General features: G+C 51.1%; 1 protein-coding gene across 24 annotated transcripts in view; it reads right to left on the reverse strand.

Moving 5' to 3' along the window:
* Positions 1-17,808, reverse strand: part of NRXN2 (neurexin 2) — a 297,135-nt gene that overhangs the window by 148,103 nt on the left and 131,224 nt on the right. For all 24 annotated transcript variants that reach the window (XM_054035003.1, XM_054035004.1, XM_054035015.1 and 21 more), the window contains 4 exons: positions 14,432-14,593; positions 13,161-13,599; positions 4,137-4,520; positions 2,660-2,863 (listed from right to left, as the gene is read on the reverse strand). In XM_054035003.1, coding sequence (XP_053890978.1) covers positions 2,660-2,863; positions 4,137-4,520; positions 13,161-13,599; positions 14,432-14,593 — 1,189 coding nt within the window. The remainder of the gene's footprint in view (positions 1-2,659; positions 2,864-4,136; positions 4,521-13,160; positions 13,600-14,431; positions 14,594-17,808) is intronic.

Raw genomic sequence — 17,808 nt, forward strand, 5'->3', positions numbered from 1 at the left:
TGTTGGGGAGGCAATGAGGAATGGGATGAGAAAGCTGACCAAAAACAGGGTCACAGAAAGGTCCCGGTTTACTGGGTTTCTAACTGGGTTTGTCAATCTGGTTTTGGATGCAGCTTTACAGTCCCACCTCAAGGTAGGATGTTGGGCCAGCTACGCTTGGGAATCTGAGCCAGGACCTGGGCTGGGACCCAATTCCTCAGCTCAGTCTGAATGCCATCTACAAGGACTGGGCTGACATGTTTAAACCAGTTTAGGAGGAATTGGTTTGGAAAGTGGATTAGCCCAGAACCACTTTAGAAAGTGGATTAACTTGGAAGCAGTTTAGAAAGTGGATTGGCCAGATCTGTGACAGGCATGGTCTAGGCTGAGGTTTCTCTTTTTTGGGGGAGAGGAAAGGTTTATAACCTTTAACAGGGTTCGCAGTCAACTTCCCCCAGTTCATGGGGCTCATTCTCCTCCCCCCACTTTGTTGGGATAATCCCCACCCCTCTGACAAATGGCCACCTTGCAAACACCAGCCGTGCAGCGGGCAATGTGGAGGATGGACCCCCCCCTTCTTCCTCCCCCACCCTGGCACCCCAAACAGTGCCACAAGGAAGATGAAAACAAGGGGGGGTTTAACCCCTGGTGAGCAGCCTCATGCTCAGATGTATGGGGGGCACCTCCTCTCCCCTTCACTCCCCCAACCAGGGTCCCCCTGCACCCAGCATGGATTAGGGGGCCAAGCTTGGGTTGCCCCCCCTTGCTACCACTTCCATCTTCCTTGGGCAGCCCTGGAACCGTGCAGAGATCAGGGAACATTAGATCCAGCACCAATGCATTCTGTGGGGGGGGGGCAGCACTGAAGAATACGGGGTGCTGGAGGGAATGAGGGTGCTGGGGGGTCTATAGAGGGTGGCTGGAATTTGGGGGGTTACTTAGCAAATGCAGCTCAGGGTGGGCTCTTACCCCCCTTTCTGGGGTTCTCCAGTCCCCCACTCTGGCCCCCAGGACACTGTTCCTTATGGTGGCAGGCACATTATGGCATCCTCCACATTATCTGGGAGACCCTATTTCACAGCTCCTCTGGAACTGGGGGAACAAATTAAAGGGGCATGGGGAGGATCATGGAGATTCTAGCGTGTTGATTGCACCTCATGAATAGGTGATGTGGTGGGGGGGGCAGAGATTCTGTCAATCATGACCCCATGGATGAGGGGGAGGGGTTATATACAGATTCTGGGGTGCCGACAATGACCGCAAATCTGGGGGAGAGGCATTATATGAAGCTGGGGGTGCTGTACAGCACAGGGGCATCCCTTGGGTCCATATGGAGGGCATCAGTGTCCCACTATAGAGGTGCCCCACAACCCAAGATAGCCAGATGAGGAGAGGTTAAAGGAGTGGTGGGGTACAGTGTGCCACCCCAGATCTGCCCTCCGTTACCTAGAAGGTTGCGGGGAGCTCTTGCCATTCCCTGATCTCTGCGGTGGACAGGAGGTGCTGGGTTCCCTGGGGAGAAAGGAAAGGGGGCCCCATTCCCACAGGCTACACGGCTGGGTCTGACGCACGTTGTCAACCGCAACAGAACAGTGGGGCGCAAACAGGCACGGGACCAAAGAGCCAACGGGGGAGCCTATGGGGGTGGGAAATGAGTGGAAGGAAGTAACTCCATGGGGGGAGAGGGATGAAGGAGGGAGGGAAAGAGGGTAATCCCATGGGGGATGGGAAGATGAGGGTAGGTGTGGCAAGGGGAAGGAGGTGTGAGGTTTGGGAGTGCAATGTATCCACAGGGAGTTGCGCTGAGGTGGGTGGGATGTGGGAGAGCTGTGGGTTTGGTTGCGGGGGCTGTGGAACTTCAGGATTTTGGGGTGGAGTAAGAGGGTTGTGGAGATGGGGCGGGGGTCTGGGGGTCAGCAGCGTTTTGGGGGTCTGGGGATGGGTTTGGGGAGTTGTGGAGATGGGGTGCGGGTCTGTGGGTCTGCAGAGGTTTGGGGGTGGGACTTGGGGGTTATGGAGATAAGGGTGGGGGTCTGAGGATGTGGGGATGTGATTTGGGGGGTTGTGGAGATAGGATGGGGGTCTGTGGGTCTGCAGAGGTTTGGGAGGCTAGGGATGTAGTGAGATTTGGGGGGTTCTGGATGGGCAGAGTTTGGGGGAATTGGGGGGATGAGAGAGTGGGTAAGGGTTGCGGGGTTTGGTCCCGGCTGCTGCTTGCTGGGCTGGCAGAGTCTGCGCCGATGAAGGGTTAAAAACAGCGAGCTAGAAATCACTCCAAACCCTGCCAGGCCTTTAGAAAGATGGGGAGCTCTTCCCCCTCAGGCCCAGCAACTCCTGCCAGCCAATAGGGTGCCAGTGAGTTGAAGGGCCCCTCTCACCCCATTGGCCAGGCGCAGTGGAGAAAGCGGGTCCCATGTTGGACAGGGAGCCGCCCTCTGGCACCAACAAGACCAAACTGGGTGCGAAGGTGAATCCCCCTGGAAAAGGGGGTGTCTTTCTAAAGACCAGATGGGCGCAGGAGGGCTCCAAAGCAGGGGCTGACCCCTCAGCAAAGGTGCACCCTAGGGTCACCTCTTCCCAGGGGACATCTGGAACCGGCTGCCAAGAGGGATGGGGTGACCCCCAGGGAGCTGGTTAGCCCCCTCAGCATTGGGGTATCCCCAGGTGGTGGGGCTGTTACCTAGGTTGACGGTAAGCTTCATCTGCCCGCCGTCAAGCTCGAGGCGCAGGGTGTCGGCTGACTCCTTGGAGGTGGTGGCCAGCATGAAGCCATAGGCACGCTGGGACATGAACCGCAGGGACACATCCTCGGCCTCCGTGTGCATCACCCCCGGCAGCATGATCTTCATGTACATGCTGCCATCATAACTCAGCACTGTGGCCTCTGAGGGGTGGGGGTGCACAGGGAATGGGGGTTGAGATGGGGCAATGGGGGTAGGAGAGAGATGGTAAAAAAAAGAACAGAAATGGGGGGGAGAGAGAGAGAGAGAACATGTGTTAGGTTCTGCCTTACACCACAATACCCAGAGAGCCCCTCCTCCCAATCCCAGCCTCCTCCAGTCCCCCACGCAGAACCCAGGAGTCCTGACTCCCAGCCTCCCTGCTCTAACCACTAAACATCACTCCCCTCCCACAGCTAGGCATGGAACCCAGGAGTCCTGCTTAGAGCTGGGCAAAGGTTTTTGGGCAAATGGTTTATTAATCCCAAAACGCAGCTTCGGTCAACCCCAAACTCTTTGCAAATTTCACTGAATAGTTTCAGAGAAAACAAATGTAGGGGCTGGGCTCATAGTGGGACTTTGGTACCATTCACAAAACTGCAGCTGGAGGCAGAGGGGATGACTTTTAGCCCAGTGGTTAGAGCACTCACCTCGGGGAGAACCCCCTCTGGAGCAGTGACCTAACCATAGGTCTTCCCACTCCAGGTGAGTGCCCCAATACCTAGCTACAGGCTATTCTGGGGTGGGTCTCTCTCCGTCTGGCCTGTTGGAGCTGGGCCACTTTGTATAAATTGTGCATTTGTTGGAGCAGGGACTGGAACCCAGGGCTCTCTCATCCCAGGTGAGTGCGCTGACCATGGGGCTAAAAGTTATACTGGAGGCACCCCTCATACTCCTCCTTCAGCCGTTTTAGGAGTCCAGCCCTTTAAAGATGTCCCCAACCAGCCCATTGCGTTCACCCCAGACAGACTTATTGTCGACTTTTAGATTGGTTGAAAATTTCAGGAAAGTTCCAATTCCCTTTGACCCAAATTCACTTCTTTCCCTGATTTTTCAGAGCTGCCAGTGAGCTGAGGAATCAGCTTTTCACCAACTCTGTCCTGATGCCAGGGCCCATCTGTCTCACTAAGAGGCAATCAGGCAGTGGCACGTTTCTCATGACTGACCCTAACACAGAAATCCCACCTGCAGTTGGGGAAGGTAGCCTCCTGGATTCCTTCCTCACCACTTCCATGCCCCCTCACCTCTCCCACACCCTGACCAGGTACCCAGTGCCCCCCATGTCCCTCTAACCTCTCCCACACCCTGCCCTGGTACCCAGTGCCCCCATAGCCTCCTCACCATTCCCATGCCCTGGCCAGATACCCGGTATCCCCATAGCCCCCTCACCTCTCCCACACTGTGCCCAGGTACCCAGTGCCCCCATGACCCCCTCACCTCTCTCGCACACTCTGCCCAGATAGCCAGTGCCAAGGCAGTCACAGACGAAGCGGTTCCAGCCCTCACGGCAGACCCCCCCATTGCGGCAGGGTGCACTGCTGCACTGCTTGAGGGTCTCCCGGGAGCAGAAGCTGGAGACGCCGGGCACGCTTTGCACCTCGGCCAGGCGCCGCACGTCCCGGCTCTTGCCGTCGATGAACAGGTCCCGCACGCAGCCCACGTAGCCATAGTTGAGGAAGGCAGTCCACACCTCAGGGGGTAGGATCAAGTCCAGCCGATTCTCGGGAAGGCCCCCCAGGTACATCTCACTGTCCAGGTCCAGGATCTCACTCTCCCCACTGGCCAGGAACGGTATGCTGCGGCTATTCACTGAGATGGAGCCTGTGGTGGGGAGCCGGGCACCACAGGCCATTACTGGGCTGCATGGGTAGCAGGCACCACACCAGCAAGGCCCAGGAGGGAGGGGAAGGTGGTGCGCACAGAGAGATCCCCACACACATGCACACAATACTAACAGGGGTCAGGTTAAACCTGGTTGTTCTGGGTTGGGTGTAGTTGTTGCCCTTCATTTAAGGTAGTTGTAAGAAGCCATTAAGCTCCTTTATGGCAGCAGGCGTTAGGGATTATGTATCTTATGTATGTACTATGAGAATGACTAGCACCTAATCTCATGTTTCAGCTGGCTGCCTGAAAGGGTCAAGAAAGTTTTTTTTCTCCCTGATACCTTGTAATGTGTGGCTTTTTTTTCACCTTTCTCTGAAGCATCAGCCAGAGGTGGAGACAGTCGCCTGGGGAGGGCCAGTGCTATCAGGTGGTGCAGACAATCCTCTGTTTTAGTTGCCTGGCTCGTGGGTCTTGCTGACATGCTCAGAGACTAACTGATCACCAGATGCGGGGTCAGAAAGGAACTTCCCCGAGGTCAGATATGCAGGAACTTTGGGGGGGTTCACCCTCCTCTATAGCATGGATCATGGGTCACCTACTGGGATCACCTGAGCTTCTCATCTAGTCAATTTCCTGCCACTGCTGGGACTTCAGGCATTGGTGTCCTCTCAGTCTCTCCTGTTCTCTTCTGAGGCTCACAACAGATTAGTATCCTGAGGACTGAAATGTTTTGGTTTAACTGAAGTCACTTGGCTCAACAGAGGGGTAATTTGAGTGGAATTTAATAGCCGCAGCTATCAAGAGGTCAGACTGATTGTTCTAATGGTCTCTTCTGGCTTTAAACTCTAAGGCCTGGTCTACACTAACCCCCCAATTCGAACTAAGGTACACAACTTCAGCTACGTGAATAACGTAACTGAAGTTCGAAGTACCTTAGTTCGAACTTACCTCGGTCCAGATGCGGCAGGCAGGCTCCCCCGTCGACTTCACGGTACTCCTCTCGCCGAGCTGGAGTACCGCAGTCGACGGCGAGCACTTCCGGGTTCGACTTATCTCATCCAGACAAGACGTGATAAGTCGAACCCAGAAGTTCAATTTGCTTGCCGCCGAACTACCGGATAGTGTAGACCTACCCTTAGGAACAAGCAGCTGAAATGAGTGGTCTCCATCCCAAACACAGGCAGAGTCACTGCCCAAAACAAAGACAAATGCAAAGCACACGTGGGTGGAGGGGTTTCACTGGCTGTTGCTTTGTGGAGGTGTGTGTGTGGAGGCAGAAAAAGCAGAGGAGTGGAGAGAAGGCAGCAAGCACTGCAAATGGGACCTGAGAAGAAGCCAAGACAGAGAACTTTTGTGCCAAGTGCTGGCTAGAAAGGGGCTTGGAGCTGCGAGCAAAGAAACTGTCTCCTGTTGTTGGATTCCTGCTCTTCTCAGAGAAACAGGACTTTGTACATTCCTTGCAAATAAACAGGATTGCATCATAGATACTTGACTCCACCACCAATTTCTCCTACTAACTGGAGCAACTAGGTGTGTACTGAATTTTTAGTTAATTTCTCAGGTCAAAAAGGGGTAACACTGGTATCAGGAGCAGGATCCAGTTTCCAAGAAGAGAAAATGTGAGCTGGTCTTTCTTTTGAACCAAGATGGAACAAATGATGGAGGTGCTCACAGAATTCTAAGGTGGCCAAAAGGATTTAAAACAAGATCTAAAACAAGTGCTGGAGGCATCACAAAAAGAATTAAAGCAGCATCTGGAGGTTTCCCAGAAAGGGCTGGAAGACGACTTGTAGGCAAAAAGGAAATCTTTGTTGAGGCAACAGTTACAAAGCGCTCAGCCAGACTGGGAAGCCCAGCTGCAACACTCCCAGACTGGAATGGTCAGATGGATTAATGAGGTGACCAGCAACTTGACTGCCACAGACCAGAAAGGTGAGGCCGGGGAAGCTTTAGCCAACTTGGAATTTGCTAACAGAATGAGCTGCAGCAAGGACTTAGGAAGCTGAGAAATCACCTTGAGAAGGAAATCAAAAGGGCATGGGCCACAGTGGAAATCAGAGGCCTGGATGTGGAACTGGGCCAGTCAGAAGACTTGGGTAAGACCAGACATTTACAAGGGTTTTCTACCTTGTTTGTAACCCCCAGAGAATCAGAGAGAAGAGATTGGATTATCTCAGCTCAATAATGCAAAACCCCACAGTGATGAAATGGGAATGTTCTGTAAATATTTTGTATGAATACTGTGTGTGCCTCAGTTTCCCCTATAGGCTGCATTGTCACCTAGGGGTAAAAAAGGGCTGTTTACTCTCAGGCAGGCTGCCACACAGATGTGGCTGATGTCTAGCTGTCTTGAGTTTGAGGCCCATGTCATTAGAGAGTCCATGAAGACAACAGCAAAGCCAACCCCAGGACATTTGCTACCTACCAACTAACAACCATGGATGGTCCAACTCTCTGCAAGAAGCCAGATGCATTTGACCAATTGGCCAACAACGGACTGAAGAGGAGGCAGGTGGGACTGGCTCAGGAACTTTGACAAAGGGGGATAGAGTGGGAGCCAAGGGGGGGACGGGACACACCACTTGATGGGGCCCTGGGCTAACCCAAATGGAGCACGCTGTAACTTTCTTTTCTCTATGCTAACCAAGGACTTTCTATGCTGTGTAATAATGCTGGCTAAGAGTCACTGCAGATGCTGAAGGTGTGAGTGCATTGCTCCCTTTGGATGTACAAGTATCTCTGAGGTGTCCAACTCCGGTGGGCTCACTGAAGGGAGCTCACGGCAAAAAGCAGGGGTGGTGAAGGCTCTGAGATTTGGTCGAAGGAAGCAGTGAAGCCAAGTGGTTTACCCTGGTAAAAAAGTGAGACCCTACGGGGGAGTCTGGCACACTGAAGGGTCCCTACCAGGGACAGTTCCAGAGCTGTTCAGAACACCAGACCTGTGGATCCATGATACCCACTCACTATCTTTGATGGAAAAACTTAATGCCCGGCTTATTTGGCTCAGTTCAACATCATACAAATGACTGAGATGGACAAAAATGGGGGGGAGGGGGCTCTAGTAGCCAGCCTGAGTGGCCCAGTTCTGATAGCGCTACAGAACTTAGCCCCAGAAAACAAACTGAGTTGTCCAGATCTGATACAATCCCTTGATATGTGGCTTGAATCATAGAAGATTAGGTTTGGAAGAGACCTCAGAAAGTCGTCTAGTACAACCCCCTGCTCAAAGCAAGACCAACCCCAATTAAATCATCCCAGCCAGGGCTTTGTCAAGCCAGGCCTTAAAAACGTCTATGGAGATTCCACCACTGAAGCCAGCCATCATTCTGAGATGTCCAAGTAGGGTTGCCAACAGTCCCTTATTACAAGGGACGTCCCTTATTTTTTCACCTCTGTACAATAAGATTGGGAGTTGCTGAGTGCTGCAAAAAGCAGCAAGAAATACCCCCACGAATGCAGATGACTGCTACTTATTAATTATTAACAATAATAATTAGTTAATAATAATAATTAATGATAATATTGGGAGGAGAGGCGGGGTGGGATGCTAAGAAAACAGTCCCTTGTTTTTTAAATGCAATGCGTCCAATGCACAGCCAAGAGTTAGGCCATGTCTACATTATCACTTATGTCAGCAAAACTTATGTTGCTCCAGGATATGAAAAAAACACCTCCCTGAGCGACATAAGTTTTGCCAGTAGTAGTGGTAGTGTGCCCAGCGCCATGTCGGTGGGAGAGCTTCTCCCACCAACACAGATACCACCACTTGTTGAGGTGGTTTTATTATGTCGATGGGAGAGCTCTCGCCTTCCGACATAGAGCGGCTACATGAGCCATCTTACACCAGTGCAGCTGCATTGGTACAGCTGTGCCACTGTAAGCTCACTAGTGGAGACAGAGCCTTGGAGAGGGAAAGAGGATACCACACCTCAATTGGCAAAGGACCTGAAAAGACTCATGTTCCTGGCATATCTAGATACTGAAAAGGACTTCCAAGATAAATTGGGAACAGATCAATTTACAGATGCTCAGCTGAACTTGGACTTGCAGATCAAGATCAGTGAAAAGAGGCCAAAGACAGTCTGAGAGACTGTGGAATTTACAACAGAACTTGAATCTTTCCTTGCAGCAGCTCACCAAAATAGGAAGCAACTGCTCGCCTAGTGAGTAAGATGGAAGCTGATCACCAGGAGCCCTGTAAGTACAGCTGTGTCTAATATACATGATGGAAAAAGAGCTTCTTATCTGGCTCATGATGTTTTGGAATGATCAGAAAAAGTGATAAATTCACTTTGTAAAACAAGGGAAATTGGCAATAACATAAAAATTAAGGGAAGCAGTTCAGTTAAATGTTTGTATTGTGAAAAATCTGTCTGTTAAAAAAAGCGGGCCAGGACAAAGCATCACAGGTGCCTAGTGAAAGTTCCTCACCCACTTCGGTAAACGGGGAGACACCATGCTGGAGGGGCAAAACCTGGGGGTACAAGGATCAGCCCCACAGTTTTTGTTTAGATCTGGGGAGTTAAACAACAATAGGAATTGGCTATTAAGTGTATAATAGGAGCTGTGAAATGCATTGAGGTGACCAACACTGGCTCAAATATAATAGTTATTAGATCAGACATGCTAAAAAGGCTAGGAATAGGAGATCTAAATCTGATCTGCCTCATTGGTCCCAAATGGCAGGATGACGGGGGTTGAACATGCATCTGTCTGAAAATTAGGTTTCAAAGTTGGACTTCTTGAATTTGAATAAAAAGTCTGGATAGCCAAGATAGTGGATGAGCTAATCATCAGTTTGGATTTCTTTATGGTTATTAACTGTGTAATAAATGCCAGGAAAAGTGTCAGTCTGTGGAAATTCCCTTTAAATACTTGGCTCAGGTGAGACAGATGATTTGTAGGCAATTAGTTTGCAGTGAAGGAGTCATCCTGCCCCTAGGGGGAGAAACCATTATAACAGCTACATGCTGTGGTAGCTTTCCAGCAAAGAAAGATGGGGAGTAGCTAAAACCTGTTTTGAGACCCAGGGTCTCAGGGGAATCTCAGCTGCTAAAGCTCTTGTGGAGCTGAATTAGGAATGGAGGTCTGTTCCTCTGCTACATGTTTCTGACAAGCAGTAAATAATAATAAAGGGAACCACAGTTGCAAAACGTGAAGAGGAGGTTACTTACCTATAACTAGAGGTTCTTTGAGATGTGTGATCCCAATCTGTATTCCATAGGGACTATCACTTAAAGAACCAGTGGATCTAGTAATTGCTGGTATAGAAGAAAACTACTGGGGGTGGGGGGAAGGTGAGCTCCCAGAGTTTCTGTTAGACTTGTTCCAGTGCAGTGCCATACATTTAAACGAAAAGCAGCAGAACAGTCTGAGAGACTTTCTGGCTAGGAATCAGAGGAGTTTTTCTCCTCATCCAACAAAGATACAGACTGTACTGCACTAATCCAGCACAAGATTGAAATGGGGGGAAAATGACCCACTAAACAGCCATCTCACTGGCTACCAGTAACAAAGAGGGGAGAGGTCTTACAGGCCACTGAGGAAATGTGGAAGACATAACTGAGCCTTTAACCATTTCTTGGGGTTCACTCACAGTGCTGATTAAGAAAAAAAGATGACAGCACCTGACTGTGTGTGGACTATAGAAAATTAAATGAAGTCACTTTAAAGGATTCTTATCCACTACCATGAACAGATGATACTCTGGGTGGTGCGGCAGGTTCAATCTGGTTTTCCACACTGAATCTTAAAAGTGGGTATTGGCAAGTGTCAGAGGATCTAAAGGACAGGGAAAAGACAGATTTCACCACAGGACAAGGCCGGTGGCAATTAAAAGGGATGGCTGTCAGCTTATGCAGTGCACCAACCACATTTGAGAGGCTAATGGAGAGGGTGTGACACAGCATGTCTCTCTCAGCCTGTCTGTTACACCTAGATGATATCCTAGTGCATGCTAAAATTTTTGAACAGGAACTGATACATCTACAAATGGTCTGCGGTAAGCTGAAGGATACCAATCTGAAACGGAACTCAAAGAAATGTGAGCTGTTTAAAAAAAAAAGGTAATATCTCTTGGGCACACAATCAGGGAGGAGGGAATTTTCACTGACAAACAGAAAATTGAGGCTGTGCAGAACTGGCAAACTTCCCAGACACTCACAGATGTGCAAAGTTTTGTCAGACTCTGCTCCTGTTATAGAAGGTTTATTTGTGAGTTTGCCAATATTGCAAAAATGCTGCATAGGTTGGGAGAGAAAGGGAAACCATTTCAGTGGTCAGCAGAGCATTTTCAGAGTTCAAACAGGCTCTTGCGTCTGCGCCTATCTTGGACTGTCCGTGATTCAAAAGACCTTTCATATTGACACAAATACTAGTGCTTACAGATTGGGGGCAGTATTGACACAAGAACATCAAGGACTTGAGAATATGATTGCTTATTACAGCAAAAGTTTAAGTTCTCTGGAGTGAAATTACTGCACCACTCAAAAGGAACTCCTGGCTGTGGATGAAAGGAAATGGGGCAGGGAAAGAAAAGTTCCAAGAAGATTTGGATGGAAGTAAAATTGTTTGGGGTTGGTTACGTGAAATGTCCAGACAGAAAGACACTGTAAATATGTAAATAGTTAAGCTTGTATCATATGTAATTTGTTAAATAGTTACTTTTCTTTCTATCTGGGATGGGTTGCTCAGGATGTCCCCATTTTGGACTCCATCAAGGTGATGGGTGAAGATAAGATGAGGGGTGTTTTCAGGCTCTGGATAAACCTTGCTGTTACTATTCAGCAGAAACACCACCCTTCATTTAAGATAGTTGTAAGAAGCCATTATAGATATTTTAGTGACCCAGCCAGCTGAAACAATTGGGCCCTCCAACCAAAACACAGGGTGTTACTGCTCAAAACAAAGGCACATATGGATGGAGAGGTTTCACTGGCTGTTGCTTTGTAGAGGTGTGTGTCTTTGTGAGAGAGAGGCAGAAAGACCAGAGGAAGGAAAGGAAAAGGCAGCAAGGAAACACCACATGCAGTCACAAAAGCACTGTGAGCATAGCCCTTGGAAAAAGTTAAGAGAGAGAGAGCTTTTGGGCCTAGTGCTGGCTACAGAGGAGATTGGAGCTATGAGCAAAGAAGATCTCTGTTTGATTCCTGCCTTGTTCAGAGAAACAGGACTTTGTCCATTCTTTGTAAATAAACAGGTTTGCATCCATCACCACTTTCTCCTCCTAACTAGAACAACCTTCAAGACTGAATTTTTGGCTTACTGCTTGGGTCAAAACAAGGTCACAATACATACATGCACCCATACATATGCACTGATTCACACACATGCACTCACACAACGATTTACACATCCCCATGCATTCATGCACATGCACACACACACTAATTCACATACGCTCACTCAGACATGCATGATTCTCACACATATATGCACATGCATAAACATAAGAACAGCCATAATGGGTCAGACCAAAGGTCCATCTAACCCAGTATCCTGTCTTCCGATAGTGGCCAATGCCAGGTGCCCAAGAGGGAATGAACAGAACAGGTAATCCATCAAGTGATCCATCCCTTCTGGCCCATTCCTAGCTTCTGGCAAACAGGGGCTGGGACACCATCCCTGCCCAGCCTGGCTAATAGCTATTGATGAACCCATCCTCCATGAAGTTAGCTAGTTCTTTTTTGAAGCCTGTGATAGTCTTGGCCTTCACAACATCCTCTGGCAAAGAGTTCCACAGGTTGAACATAAATGCACACATACACAGAGGGAGCTGATATGCACATAGGGACAGTGCTGACATGTCCCTATCAGTAAGGTACTGTGCATATACATATGGCCAAAATGAGAACTTATATCGATTTAGACAGGCTTTGAGATATTTCAACCAGTAGGGGGCAGCACTGCATCTATCTCTATCTCTCTCTCCCTCCACCCCACTTATGGAGAGCTGGAAGAGATGCTTCTGTCTCTGTTTCCTGCCACTCCTGGGCCTATTTTCTCACCTCTCTAATGAACCGCTAATGAGCAGCCAATTCATTATGCCAATCAGCAGTGAGAGGGGAAAAAAAAGGTGTGGGGGGGCAGACAGCTCTGGGCTCTCTATTGGGCAGGTCCTTGGGCAAGGACTATACTAGGATCAAATTTGCTCCCTGACCCCAAAGTGCAAAGCACAATTCAGCCTGAGTGCCACCACTGAGCTCTGTGACTCAGCAGTTCCCCCCACACCCCTGACACCTCACCTGCTGGCCCTCATCCAAAGCCCAATTGCAGCCCCTACAGCCCCCAATGCATGGCAGAGCCACCATGTGGCACCATGACCCTGCCACATTGCTGCACAACTCCAGACACCCCAGCTGGGAGCTCCTCATGGGTGGGGGTAGATGTGAGCACATGGGGTCTCTGTTCTGGGCAGAAGGGGTCTCTGTAGACAGTTGACTTGCTGGCACAGTCTGGAGGGCAGAGGTGGCATGGCACTCCCTGTGGGTGGGCAGAGTTCCAGGCAGCCAGGGCACAGGGAGCAGACAGAGGTGGGACATGGGTTTCCATCAATAGGCAGGGGATGAGGGGACAGAGGTGAGCATGGGGTTCCCCATAGGCTGGGGTGTTGAAAGCAGGGCAGGGGAGCCCTCTCACCTTTACGCCCATCACGCTGGAAGTCCACGTGACACCACTCGCCGTCATTGACCTTCTTGTTGCTGGCCCGCATCTTGATGCCGCCAGAACCCATGTCCAGCAGCAGATAAAGGTGGCCGTCCAGCAGCTCCATGGCGAAGTAGTCAGCCTTGTGTGGACGCTCAGCACGGCCCTCCCGCGGGGGCTGCAGGCGCCCATGGCTGAAGAGCAGCAGCCCATTGGGCTCGGTGGTGCGGAAGTCAAAGGAGATGGAGCCAGTCTTCTTGGTGTTCCACTTGGGCAGGGAGATGTAGGCCTCGGGCGACTCAAAGGTGACTGGGTCCAGCGCTGCCACATTCTCACAGCGGAACACCAAGTCCCCATTGATCTTCATCTTGGGGTCGCCCTCCTTTGCCAGGCGCGACAGCTCCAGCTTGAAGTCATTGTTCTTGTACACAACCTGGTGGGGAGAGCTGCAGTGGGATACGAGGCCTTTGTCCTCTAAGGGGTGCCAACTTCGATCTGGCCCCCAGCAGGGACCTGCTGGCTGGCTCAGGGGGTAGGGAGATTGGTTAGCTTGCAGGGAGGTGGGGGGTGGAATACAAGGTCTTTTCCCTCTAGTTCCAATCTGGCTTCAAGTAAACAATGATCTAGCGCTGTTTCTATCTGATGGCTGCTATGTGTAATGAGTTTCCTGGGTCTCCTTCTGGTTCCTATTGTCTACATCACACACCAAATTCCATCCCTGCCAGCCCCCAAACAAGGATCATATGGAAATGGTCCTCAGTTGCCGCTGATGAGAGATACTCCTGCATTTCCTACCCTAAACTTTTGGGCAGCGTTGCTGTGGGATGTTAAACAGTCCTTGCACCACACCCCATAGGTGGCTGCATCACAGCGCTGGTCAAGGGATCCCCATAGACATAGACCAGGGGTAGGTAACCTATGGCATGCGTGCCAAAGGCAGCACACGAGCTGATTTTCAGTGGCACTCACACTGCCCGGGTCCTGGCCACTGGTCCAGGGGGCTCTGTATTTTAATTTAATTTTAAATGAAGCTTCTTAAACATTTTAAAACCTTATTTACTTTACATACAACAATAGTTTAGTTATATATTATAGACTTATAGAAAGAGACCTTCTAAAAACATTAAAATTTATTTCTGGCACGGGAAACCTTAAATCAGATTGAATAAATGAAGACTTGGCACACCACTTCTGAAAGGTTGCCGACCCCTGACATAGACACTTCACCCAGCCCCAGAGGCAGCTGCATGTCATTGCATACTCACATCCTTGAGACACCCCATGAAGTTATTGCTGACTGGGGACCCCGGCAGGTCAGCTGTGTTGGGGCTGCCCCCAATGTAGAAAAAGTCATCTGAGCCCAGCATGGTATAATCCTCCTGTGTGTAGCCCGTCGTTGTCAGGATGCCATCCACGGAAATGGTCACCTGTCCGTCATAATTGCAGGGGTGGGGTGGGGCAGTGGCAGGGAAGTGGGAGGGGTGCGGGAGGGGTGGAAACAAGCAGACAACAGAATATTAACCGCCTGGGGCTGGTGAGGGGCTGGGGGGTGATGAGGGGAGAGGTGGCTAAGCCATTTTTATGTCTGGTTGTCTCTTTGGAGGAATGCCAGTATTTGGGACTTGGGGAAAGGGGGAGTTGAATAAAATTTGATGGGGGCTTGAAAGAGGCGGCACAAAATTTTATGTGGGAGGTGGATTGCAATGGGGTTGTTCACAATATTTGATGGGCTGAAAAGGGGGAGAGGACAAAAATTGATGGAGGGGCTAGAAAAGGGGGAACATAAGATTTGACCAAGGGAGGGTGGTTCACAAGATTTAATGGGGGGAAGAGGGCTGGGGAGGGGATTGTCGCAGATTTGTTGGGGAGGGTCTGCACAAGATTTGGTGGGGGGCTGGGAAGAGGGGTGCACCAGTTTTGATGGCCTGTCACTAGCCCTGCCAGGGGGGTTAGTGATATTATAGGCAGCTAGACCTGTTGGGTGATGGATAAGCGCCATATATCCCATCCCAATCTGCCCTCCAAACCCCACCCCCGACTGCACCCCACTCACCACAGCTGCAGCTCCTCACCGAGGTCCAGGTTGGGGTGCAAAGCTGACAGTGTTGCCCTAAACCAAGCCGGGACCTCCCACTGTCCACCCTGGTTGGCCTAGGGCGTATGACACATCTCCCCTGCCTTAGTTTGGGCAGTTGGGACCTCTGACACACTTGGCATAATGGCAGGTCCAAGAAAAGATGGGGGTACAGGCACATCTGTGGGGAGGGGTAATGTATGGGCTGTGTGGGGATGGGTGGCAATGGCTGTTAGTGAGGAGGCTGAGGGGAGGAAGCTGAATGAATGGCCATTGTGTGAGGAGGCTGAGGGAGGAGGGGAAATGGCTGTTTAGTGAGGAGGCTGGGGGAGGAGGGGAAATGGCCGTTTGATGAGGATTTTGGCAGAGGTGGGGAAATGGCCGTTCGGTGAGGAGGCTGGGGAGGAGGGGAAATGCCCGTTCGGTGAGGAGGCTGGGGGAGGAGGGGAAATGCCCATTTGGTGAGGAGGCTGGGGGAGGAGGAGAAATGGCTGTTGTGTGAGGAGGCTGTTGGAGGTGGAATGGCCATTGTGTGAAGAGGCTGGGGGAGGTGGGGAAATGGCTATTGTGTGAGGAGGCTGTTGGAGGGGTAATGGCCGTTCAGTGAGGAGGCTGGGGAAGGAAGGGGAATGGCTATTGTGTGAGGAGGCTGTTGGAAGGGGAAATGGCCATTCAGTGAGGAGGCTGGGGAAGGAAGGGGAATGGCCGTTGTGTGAGGAGGCTGGAGGGGAAGGGATAGCCGTTCTGTGAGGAGGCTGTGGGGGGGTGAAATGGCCATTCTGTGTGGGAACTGGGGGGGGGGGGGAGGAATGGCCATTCTGCGAGGAGGCTGTTGGCGGGGGGGGGGGGGGGGAAATGGCCATTCAGTGAGGAGCTGCAGGGGGGTGGGGTGGGAATAGCAGTTGTGTGAGGTGGCTGGGGTGGGTGTTGGCTGTTCTGTGAGGAGGCTGGGGGCGGGGAATGGCCCTTCTATGAGGAGGGCATTGGAGGGGTAATGGGCGTTGTGTGATGAGGCTGGGGTAGGAGGGGGAATGGCCATTCTCTGAGGAGGCTGGCGGCCGGGGCGGGGGAAATGGCCATTCTGTGTGTGGGGGGTGGGGGTGGCCATTCTGTGAGGAGGCTTTTGGAGGGTTAATGGCCGTTGTGTGAGGAGGTTGGGGGGGGGGGAATGGCCATTCTGTGAGGAGGCTGGGGGTGGATGGCCGTTCTGTGAGGAGGCTGGGGAGGAAAATGGCCATTTAGTGAGGAGGCTGTTGGAGGGGTAATGGCCGTTCAAGTGAGTAGGTGGGAAGGAAATGGCCGGTGTGTGAGGAGGCTGGGCAGAGGGGCAGAATGGGTATTCTGTGAGGAGGCTGTCAGGGGGCAGAATGGCCGTTCTGTGAGGAGGCTGGGGGGGGGGGGGGGCAGGAAATAGCCATTCAATGAGGAGGGTGTTGAAGGTGAATGGCCATTATGTGAGGAGGCTGTTGGAGGGGGAATGGCCATTCAGTGAGGATTTGGTGGTTGGGGTGATAACCACTGTTCCCTGAGCAGGCTGTGGGTAGGGGTGTAACAGCCAATCTGGGGCAGGACAATGGGTAACAGTGGCTTTGGGAGGAGACAAGGGGAACAGCTGTTCCGGGAGGAGGCTATGGTGGCAATGGCCACTGTGGTATGGGTGTAGGGAACAGCTGTTCTGTGATAAGGTTGTATGGAGAGGGTGGGTAACAACTGGTATGTGGAGATTACAGAAGTTGGGGTAACAGCTGTTCTAAGGGAAGCTCGGGGCAGTTAACAGGCATTATAGGAGGGGTTAGAGGGAGGTAACAGATGGTCTGTGGGGAAGCTGTAACAGGGTTTGCGTGCGTGCGTGTGTGTGTGTGTTGGCCAGGAGAGAAGTAGGAAGGGAGAAACAGTTGGTCAGTGGGAGGCTGTGGGAAGAGTAATAGCCAGCCCACAGGGGGGATACAGGGAGGGAAGGTATCAGATAGTCTGCGGGTAATGGTTGTTCAGGGTGAGGTAGGTTGGGGTAAGAGAAGGCAGTTCTGAGCCTTTCTGCGGTGTGTGGGAAGATAGGGATTTCTCATCCTGTCCAGTAGAGGGCACTGCTTGCTTGCGCGCATGCAAACACACAGAGCTGTGATCCTAGCTATCCAGGAGCAGTCCATATACATACAGACAGGAAATTCTCATTCTATCCTGTAGGGGACAGTTCTCGTTTTCTCTCTCTCTCTCTCTCTCTCTCTCTCTCACACACACACACACACACACACTCACAGTTTGTTCTGATCCTATCTAGTAGTGGGTAATACACACACTTACTCAAGCAGTTATGATGAATATCTGACATGGGGGCAATAGGCATACATGAACACATGCACACTTCCGAACCTGTCTATTAGGGAGCAACGCACACATACACATAAACACACACTGAGGCAGTTCTGATGTCCAGGATGGGGCAATACACATAAGCACGCACATATAGGCAGTTCTGATTCTATAGTATCTCTCTCTCACACACACACGCAGTTCTAATTCTGATTCTGATTCTGTTCCGCAGGGGGCAGTACATACACAGAGAATTAT

Source organism: Malaclemys terrapin, chromosome 7 (assembly GCF_027887155.1).
Source record: "Malaclemys terrapin pileata isolate rMalTer1 chromosome 7, rMalTer1.hap1, whole genome shotgun sequence".
NCBI classification, from domain to species: domain Eukaryota; kingdom Metazoa; phylum Chordata; order Testudines; family Emydidae; genus Malaclemys; species Malaclemys terrapin.